A 10795-nucleotide genomic window follows, 5' to 3' on the forward strand; every position below is an offset into this window, starting at 1 on the left:
TTTATGACTGGAGCATGAAATGAAGGGCTTATAAATTGCAAGAAACAAAGGACACTTCATAAAAAAAGATAGAAACAGTAAAAAGTACATTGCTTATGATTTGGACTTTGCTGTCCTGAAGTTGGTGTTTGTAATGAGTTCATGTTCACAGCTGATGAAACTTCACCACAGTAGGAGCACGTGTGAGCCAGTCAGTCCATTGAAACTTGCACTGCAAAGCTATTCAGACCTCACCTCCACTTTCTATCCATCCCTCCCCTCCCCCCTAAAAAAAACGCTATTTCCTTTGTGACTACAACCTCGAACTTGGCCTTTCAAAATAATTTAATAACCTGCTTCCATTGGTCTCTGTGGAAGGAAATTCCGAAGACCAATGATAGCATAATGAGATTTATATAAAGCGTCCCAGGGAGATACTGAGGAAAGAGATCAATCTAAGACTCGTACAGTTGAGAAAAGAAGTGAGTCAAACAGTCAGGGCAGGCAGGACCAAAGTAGAGAACAAGGTAGGACTGATAAATTAAACTGCATTTATTTCAACTCAGGAGGGCTAACAGGGAAAGCAGATGAACTCAGAGCATGGTTAGGAGCATGAGACTGGGATATCATAGCAATTACAGAAACATGGCTCAGGGATGGAAAGGACTGGCAGCCTAATGTTCAAGGATACCAATGTTATAGGAAGTATAGAAAGGGAGGCAAGAGAGGAGGGGAGTGTTGTTTTTGATAAGGGATAACATTACAACTGTACTGAAGGGAGGATATTCCCGGAGATACATCCAGGGAAGTTATTTGGGTGGAACTGAGAAATAAGAAAGGGATGGTCACCTTACTGGGATTGTATTACAGACCCCCTAATAGTCAACGGGAAATTGAGAAACAAATTTGTAAGGACATCTCACCTATCAGTGTGGTTATGGTAGGGGATTTTAACTTTCCAAACATAGACTGGGACTGCCATAGTGTTAAGGGTTGAGATGGAGAGGAATTTGTTAAGTGTGTACAAGAAAATTTCCTGTCAGTATGTGAATGTACCTACTAGAGAAGATGCAAAACTTGACCTACTCTTGGGGAATAAGGCAGGGCAGGTGACTGAGGTGTCAGTGGGGGAGCACTTTGGGGCCAGCGACCATAATTCTATTCGTTTTAAAATAGTGATGGAAAAGGATAGACAGATCTAAAGTTGAAGTTCTAAAGTGGAGGAAGGCTAATTTTGATGGTATTAGGCAAGAACTTTCAAAAGCAGATTGGGGGTAGATGTTCGCAGGTAAGGGGATGGCTGGAAAATGGGAAGCCTTCCGAAATGAAATAACGAGAGTCCAGAGACAGTATATTCTTGTCAAACTGAAAGGAAAGGCTGGTAGGTATAGGGAATGTGGGATGACTAGAGAAATTGAGGGCTTGGTTAAGAAAAAGAAGGAAGCATATGTCAGGTATAAACAGGAGAGATCGAATGAATCCTGAGAAGAGTGTAAAGGCCGTAGGAGTATACTTCAGAGGATAATCAGGAAGGCAAAAAGGGGACATGAGATAGCTTTGGCAAATAGGGTTAAAGAGAATCCAAAGGGTTTTTACAAATATTTTAAGGACAAAAGGGTAATGAGGGAACGAATACAGCCCCTCAAAGATCAGCAAGGCAGCCTTTGTTTGGAGCTGGGGGAGATACTAAATGAGTATTTTGCATCAATGTTTACTGTAGAGAAGTACATGGAAGATACCGAATCTGGGGAAATAGATGGTGACATCTTGAAAAATGTCTGTATTACAGAGGAGAAAGTGCTGGATGTCTTGAAATGCATAAAAGGCGAATAAATCCCCAAGATCTGATCAGGTGTATCCTAGAACTCCGTGGGAAGCTAGGGAAGTGATTGCTGGGATATTTATGTCAATGATAGTCACAGGTGAGGTGCCAGAAGACTGGAGGTTGGCTAACGATGGTACCATTATTTAAGAAATACTGGTAAAGACAAGCTAGGGAACTATAGACCAGTGAACCTGATGTCAGTGGTGGGCAAGTTGTTGGAGGGAATCCTGGGGGACAGGATTTGGAAAGGCAAGGACTAATTAGGGATAGTCAACATGGTTTTGTGCATGGGAAATCATGTCTCACAAACTTGATTGAGTTTTTTGAAGAAATAACAAAGAAGATTGATGATGGGTAAAGTGGTGGACGTGATCTATATTTACTTCAGTAAGGCTTTTGCCAAGGTTCCCCATGGGAGTCTGGTTAGCAAGGTTAGTTCTCATGGAATACAAGGAGAACTAGCCATTCGAATACAGAACTGGCTCAAAGGTAGAAGACAGAGGGTGGTGGTGGATGATTGTTTTTCAGACTGGAAGTCTGTGACCAGTGGATTGCCACAAGGATTGGTGCTGGGTCCACTACTTTTTGTCATTTATATAAATGATTTGGGTGTAACATAGGAGGTATTGTTAGTAAGTTTGCAGATTACACCAAAATTGGAAGTGTAATGGACAGCAAAGAAGGTTACCTCAGATTAAAATGGGATCTTGATCAGATGGGCCAATGGGCTGAGGAGTGGCAGATGGAGTTTAATTTAGATAAATGCAAGGTGCTGCGTTTTGGGAAAGCAAATCTTAGTAGGACTTATACACTTAATGGTAAGGTCCGAGGGAATGTTACTGAACAAAGAGACCTTGGAGTGCAGGTTCATAGTTCCTTGAAAATAGAGTCGCAGGTAGATAGGATAGTGAAGAAGGCATTTGGTATGCTCTTTTATTGGTCAGAGTATTGAGTACAAGAGTTGGGAGGTCATGTTGCAGCTGTACAGGACATTGGTTAGGCCACTTTTGGAATATTGCGTGCAATTCTGGTCTCCTTCCTATCAGAAGGATGTTGTGAAACTTGAAAGGGTTCAGAAAAGACTTACAAGGATGTTGTCAGGGTTGGAGGATGTCAGCTATAGGGAGAGGCTGAATAGGCTGGAGTTGTTTTCCCTGGATCGTCGGAGGCTGAGGGGTGACCTTATAGAGGTTTATAAAATCATGAGGGGCATGGATAGGATAAATAGACAAGGTGTCTTCCCTGTGGTGGAGGAGTCCAGAACTAGAGGGCATAGGTTGAAGGTGAGAGGGGAAAGATATAAAAGGGACCCAAGGGGCAACCTTTTCATGCAGAGGGTGGTATGTGTATGGAATGAGTTGCCAGAAGAAGTGGTAGAGGCTGGTACAATTCCAAAGTTTAAAAGAATCTGGATGGGTCTTTGAACATGAAGGATTTAGAGGGATATGGGCCAGGTGCTGGCAAGTGCTGGCAAATGGGACTAGAATAGGTTGGGATATCTGGTCAGCATGGACGAGTTGGACCAAAAGGTCTATTTCTGTGCTATACATCTCTATGACTCTATGAGGATATACTGATCATCTGACACAATGGAGAGAAAACACCAGTCTAGAAAGAACATCTAGAGAGATCTTAGACTCGAAAGCTGCAGTTGATGATTCCCTACTATGTGCAGATGTAAATAAAATGTCACAGCATATGAGAAGCTGAAGAACTTTAGGGATAAAGGGCGAACAATCTTCGGGACAGACCAAGATACTCCAGGCCAGGATCTCAGGGTTAAGGTAGCAGCATTAGTTTGAAGCACAATATAAAGCAATAATGATCCTCTGAAATAAAACAAAAATTCTCTTTATCTTTCCCTTAAATGGGAGGCCCTTATTTTAAAAGAATTCCTTCTATTTCTAAATTCCCTTGTGAGATGGAGTCTCTCCAGAATCTTTTGTCTTTCTAAATTCCAATAAATATTGACCAATCTGCTTTCCATAAAAGGCAACCTCTTTACCTCAGGAATCAGCCTATTGAACCTTCCCTCAATAGCTTCCAATGCAGGTTAGATCCCTATCCAGTCAAGGAGAACCGATCTGTACACTGTGCTTGGGATGCAGTCTCATCAATTTCCTGTGCTGTTGGACAGGGCTTCCACACTTTTCTACTCCATTCCCTTTGTAATAAACATCAGTATTCTATTTGTCTGCTAAGTTTTGTAATTCACCTACAAGGATATCTGGATCTCTCTGCACTCTCTCTTCATTTAAATAATAGTCTTTTCTTTTCCTACAAAAACAAAGTACTACTTATGCTGGAGAAATGAAGTAAAAACAAAGTGCTGGAGAAACTCAATAGTTCTGGCATCACCTATAAGGAGAAAAACAAAATTAATGTTTCAAGGCCAATTTAGTCTCAATATATCTCCCCGTGGAGATATATTGAGATTAAAGAACTGAAGAAGGCTGGAAAAGTGATAGTTATTATGCTGTTACAAAAGGTGGGGAGGCACAAAGGATGAGCAAGTGGAATAGCTTGTGTGCGCCTGTTGTGCTGTTGGTGGCATAGGAAGGCTACAGATGAACAGGGGTTGTCAACACCAGAAAACAGGTCAATTTTGCTGAAAGAAAACCTATCCAAATACAACACTGGGGTTGGGGGCAATTGTGGCAAGGATCTAATGAGGATTGATGTTAGGTCAGGAAAAGCAAGTGTAATCAAAATGGAGGACAGAGGTTAGGGATTGAAGTTGTTGAAATCTAAGTGGAGTTCTGAAAGCTGAAAGGTGCTTAGTGTAAGGTAAAAACATAAACGTTAACATGAATGCAAGTTGGTATCTTAAAATGGCAAGTGACTGGAAGGTTAGAATCATTCTTATGGACAGAGTGAGATGTTCCACAAAGCAGTCAGCCAGTCTGCTTTTGGCCCCACCAATGGAGAGGATATTGCATTGTGATCAGTAACTACAACAGACTACATTGGAAGTTATACAAGTACATTGCTGCTGTCCATGGAAGGTGTATTTGGGGCTTCAGACCCTGCGTTGATAATAGGGCAAATGTTATATCTATCCCATTGCATAGGAAGGTGCCATGGGGGCTGAAGAGTTGTTTGGAGTGACAGAAGAGTCAGCTAATCTGTTATAAGGAAATAGAGGGAATATAGATGGAAACTACTTTACAGCCTTCAGGACTCAATACTAAGTTAGATTAGATTACTTACAGTGTGCAAACAGGCCCTTCGGCCCAACAAGTCCACACTGACCCGCTGAAGTGCAACCCACCCAGACCCATTCCCCTACATTTACCCCTTCACTTAACACTACGGGCGATTTAGCATGGCCAATTCACCTAACTTGCACATTTTTGGACTGTGGGAGGAAACCGGAGCACCCGAAGGAAACCCACGCAGACACGGAGAGAATGTGCAAACTCCACACAGAGTGTCGCCTGAGGCGGGAAATGAACCCAGGTCTCTGGCGCTGTGAGGCAGCAGTGCTAACCACTGTGCCACCGTGCCACTCAGTTCTCTGTTCTTCATTTTGATTACATCTTTCCCAGGTCTTGTTTGCATGATTTTACTCTCACTTATTTGCTGCTATTAACACCTCCTCTTCATCCATGTTGCTATTACCAATAGGACTTCGTAGAATCATAGAATCCCTACAGTATGGAAACAGGCCATTTGGCCCAACAAGTCCACATTAACCCTCCAAAGATATCCCACCCCGACCCATTCCCCTACCCTATTACTCTACATGTCCTCTGACTAATGTACCTAACCTACACATCCAATAATACTGAGGGCAATTTAGCATGGCCAATTCACTTAACCTGCACATCTTGTGACAGTGGGAGGAAACTGGAGCACCCGGAAGAAACCCACGCAGACAAGGGAAGAACGTGCAAACTCCTACACAGACAGTTGCCTGAGGCTGGAATTGGACCAGAATCCCTGGCACTGTGAGGCAGAAGTGCTAACCACTGAGCCACTGCGCTGCCCTCCTCCTCCTCCTGACTTCATTTGCCTTTTTCTGTTGGCACCCTCTCAAATTGCTCCACTTGTGCCTGCCCCACTCCATTTCTCAATGGCTTAAAAACTATTCCTTTCCAGTCCCTTCAGTTTCAAAGAACATTTGTGTTGGATTCAATATGTTAATTTTATTTCTACTTTCACAAATGCTGCCAGACTATTGAGTTTCTCCAGCACATTTGGCATAAAAAAGAAAGATTAAAATAAAAGCAAAATGGACCTCATATTTTCCCATATTGATCCATCTGTCAAATTTTAGCTCACTCTCTTAATCTATCTATATGCCATTGATTGCACTTGATAGTCTAAACATTATTATTTGTGCATCACAAAGCTGTACAAAGTAAAATGAACCTTGACAACAAAAATGTCATTTAATTAGACTTGAGAGCAAAGCTTGATACAACTTAGAGGGGCAACACTTTCATTGATCCATGGTTCAAAATCAATTCAGTTCAACATTAATTTCACACTAAGCCAAATAATAAACTTGATTTGGAGACGCCAGTATGGACTGGGGTGTACAAAGTTAAAAATCACACAATACCAGGTTATAATCCAACAGGTTTATTTGGAAGCACTAGCGTTCAGAGCACTGATGAAGGAGCAGCGCTTGAAAGCTAGTGCTTCCAAATACACCTCTTGGACTATAACCTGGTGTTGTGTGATTTTTAACAAAGTGATAAACTGTTATTGAGCCAATAAGTGTCATTACTTCTCATGTAGACAAACAACATTATCCTAAACAAACTTAAAACATCGAAATGAACGTTAATGATTATTACATAAAATTATCATTTGTTAAAATAAACATGTTTGTGGCTTGTTACCTCACAAGTTGACTACATTTGTTTTTCTTGATTACAGGTGGCTGAAGATGGAACAATTCTAAACACTTTCACTCATAAGAGTCAGCTCCCTGAAGATATGGACCCAATGTCTGTCGGCTGTTCACTGACTGATGTTGGCATTCTGATCATCAATATTAGAAGCAATCAACTAAATCAAGCAGAATCACCTCAGCCAGTTTATCGAAGTGAAGTTAAGCTGTAGATGTAGATGCCTTGGCTTTGTAGCACTCTATTTACCCATGCTGCCTCATCAACATTAATTAAAACAACGATGAATGTTTATATACAACTTTGCACAGATCTTATTTTAGAAATTTCACAATGCTCCTGAGGATGTGCACTCAATTCAACAGATACAGGCATATTTTTTTTCTGTGGTAGAAAATAATGGATTCTAAAAGCTAATTGCACTTTGAATGTTGTAATTTTGATAATGTTGCTGGGAAGTTATTTATTTTGTCACTGAGAGCTGTGTACTATTTATGCCTTTTGATAATTACATTTGCAATCAAATAAGTTAAACTCCACAGTTTCATTTCAATTCCCTTCTCTACTGTAGATTTATTTTAAACATATCTAAAATCAATGTGGCAAAAAATGATCAAAGCCATACTCAGAAAATCATTCAGCAGCCTGATGGTAATGGGATAAGGTTCCTGCCTTGAACCAGTATTGCTTGTATTTTGAATTTATGGAGCATGGAGAGAATAGTTATAGTTATGATATGTGTTCACAATCCATCAGTAATTGGATACTGGAGTTTCCCAGCAATGAAAGTAGATTTCTGAAACTGCTATGATTCTGTTTCTCTAACAGATAATTTCATGTTCGCAGGCTGTTTAATTTTATTGCAGATGTGGAGAAATGTACTTTTCCAATTTTATAGGAACAGATTAACATTGGCCATACTCAATAGGGAAAAATATATTGATGGCAATATATTCAGCCATTAGAAATTTAGTAACAATGAAAGAAAGCACAATGCAGCATAGAAAGAAATCACCATTTCCTAAATGAGGACACATTTTGAAGGTGGCTGTGTTATATCTTGCATGAAGTGAAGATGAAAAGTGGGTGTGACTGTAATGAGGTCAGCCAGATGGACAGCATAGAAGATGAGTTCTCTGACTGAGGCTGTTAATTTTGTTCAATCAGGGAGCCCTGGATGTCAGACATAAAGTCATAGTCACAGAGTTGTACTGCACAGAAACAGACCTTTCAGTCCAACTCATCCATGCCGACCAGATATCCTGAACTAACCTAATCCCATTTGCCACACTTGACCCATATCCCTCTGAACGCTTCCTATTCATATACTTAGCCAAATATCTTTTTGACTGTTGTAATTGTACCAGCCTCCAGTACTTGCCCTAGCAACTCATTCCAAGCATGAACCACCTTCTATGTGAAAAAGTTGCCCCTTAGGTTCCTTTTAAATATTTCCCCTCTCACCTTTAACCTCTGCCCTCTAGTTCTGGACTCTCCAACCTAATGAAAAGACCTTGTCTATTTATCCTATCCATGCCCTCATGATTTTATAAACCTCAATAAGGTCACCCCTCAGCCTCCAACACTCCAGGGAAAACAGCCCTTGCCTATCCAGCCTTTCGCTATTCCTCAAAACTTCCAACTTAGCTATTCTCCAACTCCACCACTTTACAGTAATTCAGAGCCACAGATATAACACTTTTGTATGAAATCTTTAGATTTGATATAATTGCTTCTCTCCATTTCTGTGAGTTGTGACAGCTTTCTTACAAGGAATTTCTCAATCTTTTAATGATCTGCAGATTTCCAAATAAATACTGATCTGGAAGTATGTCATAAGCTAAACGGTTCCCTAAAAGTAGCTGTGCTTTCTTCTTAATTGTCCTGTACTGCTTTTTAGGAGAGAAACTATTGTCACATCCCCTTTAAATCTACCTGAAAAGCCTTCTGGGTTTTTCAAAGTTAAAATCAATAATTGATTATTCTAAACCAAAACCAAGCACTGCCTTTAAGTGTTCACTCTCCCACCAAACTGTCCCCTGTCATTAACACCACTAAATCAACAATCTTCCATTAACACTCCAGGAGTTTTGCAGTTATCTGCTCTGTGACACATAATGAATTATCCATGATGCTTAAGAAAGGACTCTCTAAATTTTTTAAAGACCCTTAACAAACATAACCAACCATATGGTTTGAAATCCAATTTATGAAAATATATATATTTATTAAATGTATTAAAAATCACAAACCTTTCATCACAGAAGTTGTATGTTGAATATAATTGATAGTGATTAAACCTTTTCAGGTTAGTTTGTGACCATGCCTTCCAAAGGTTTTCCCACTGTGGCTCATTTTGAGGCTCAAAAGTTGTTATGATCCACAGTGAGATGGGGCTCCATTATAGAACAGCATAGTTGTTATAATTTGGTCAGGTCTCCATGGTGATCATTGCTGCTTCAGAGCTCACAATTCCAGAATATTAGCTTGTGACCCCACATGGGGTTCTGACCCTATTTATAAGCTTCTGTTTAGGAATTCTTGGGATTTGCACCATTTAATTTGGGAGGTGTTTCACCTTTAAACAAAATAGTAAGAGTTGAGAATGCTAAGCACATTGGAGCATTAACACATATCATTTAACATTACAAGTAGAATAAATTATAAAGTGGGAAGAAGAAATCCCTCATCAACAATGATGTCAAATTATAGCCAAGTGGGTAAAGTCACCACTGAAACTTGCATTCATATCATATATCACCTTTCCTATTCTCTCATGTTAAAGTGCTTCTGAGTTAATTACCACTTTTAATAAGTGTAATCCTGATAAACATAACAGCTTTCGTGGATAGGATGTGGGTGTGAATAATGATTATGTGGTGTTAATATTTTTTAAAAATACCAGGGAATTCAAATACATCACTCCAATTATGCTTGGGAAAACATTTACTGATACCAAGAAGTAGAACAAGATTTTTTGTCTCATTCAGCAGAACTGATCAATCCAATAGCCTTGATAAAACTGAATACACTACACAGTTCCCAGCCAGCTGTGAAATAAACACACAAAAGATTTGATATGGCATTCTCTGAAAGATCATTGACAATTGTCTATGTTCTTCCACCTGACTTCCAAAGAAAATGGGTTTTTGTTTAGTATAATGCCAGATGCTCTTAGACCTTTAGGAAATATATGTTTTACAATTTATGTTTTCCCTCAGATTGTTAATTTTATATTCACAGATAACAAGATGACATGATATGAACTGCTGATGGAGCACAGATGAAACTTCCTGTATTACTGAAAACTTGGGTTCCAAGGGACAATAATAGAGCAATCTAGATCACTTCCAGAGGAATGTCAACTCTGGAATAGACAGGCAAAGATGTGTAATAAATGTTCCTACACAAAACATCACCTATATTGGAACATAACAACCAGTCTTGATAAAGGACCTTTCATAGAAAGGATACTGTTAGAATGCAACTGCCTGGACAGCCCCAATGTACCTTTTAGATCCAGCAAGGGACAAATCTCTTGCAACTGTTGTCATCTCATTTTATTGCTTCATTCTATCCATCTATCATTCTTACTGCAGGAACTGGCTGCGGAATGGAAACAAAATTAGGCATCACCATGGTGTACAATAAAGTGTTGCTATCTACTCCTGATCCCATAGTTCAGAGTCTGTGTTAAGACAACTATGCTGATTAAATTTCTGATCTAGCAGCCAGCAGAGAAAAGGAAATCTCACCAACCTTACCTTGAATGTTTCTATACTTTGCCAAATACCTTCTTGACAGTTAAAATTAATCAAGTCAAAGACTTGGGGAGGGGTTGGAGATATATGGAAAAAATATCCTGTAAATGTAATAGAAGAAAATAATCTAAGTAACTCATTTGATAATGTAGCATAAATGTTAATGACAGGAAGAAAGTCTTGGGAAGTGGTGCTGGATAAGGATTCTAGGACACTAAAGCAACGTTGCAATGATGTCATGGAGCAGCTCCTCTAGGCATAAATAGCACAGTGTGGGTGGAGTCAGTTAGATTGGCAGAGAGAAATACATGCAGAGAAGCATATAGAGTAAACCAACTAGCCTTTGGCAATAGAGTTTATCAAATAGTCTT

At 39.7% G+C, this 10795-nt stretch overlaps 1 protein-coding gene across 2 annotated transcripts in view; it reads left to right on the forward strand.

Moving 5' to 3' along the window:
- LOC122556315 (heat shock protein beta-7-like) overlaps positions 1-6955 on the forward strand; it is a 33022-nt gene extending 26067 nt beyond the window's left edge. Inside the window, exon 2 of one of the 2 annotated variants that reach the window (XR_015759016.1) lies at positions 6692-6826. Coding sequence is in view for 1 of the 2 variants with exons in the window: in XM_043702943.2 (XP_043558878.1) it covers positions 6692-6877 (186 nt within the window). In the remaining variant the exon portion in view is untranslated. Of the gene's footprint in view, positions 1-6691 lie in introns of both variants that reach the window. The other variant, XM_043702943.2, reaches the window with a different exon arrangement.
- The last annotated feature ends 3840 nt before the right edge of the window (positions 6956-10795 follow it).

This window comes from Chiloscyllium plagiosum, unplaced genomic scaffold (assembly GCF_037043375.1).
Source record: "Chiloscyllium plagiosum isolate Xiang-an unplaced genomic scaffold, Cpla_swu_hap1 HiC_scaffold_13, whole genome shotgun sequence".
NCBI classification, from domain to species: Eukaryota; Metazoa; Chordata; class Chondrichthyes; order Orectolobiformes; family Hemiscylliidae; genus Chiloscyllium; species Chiloscyllium plagiosum.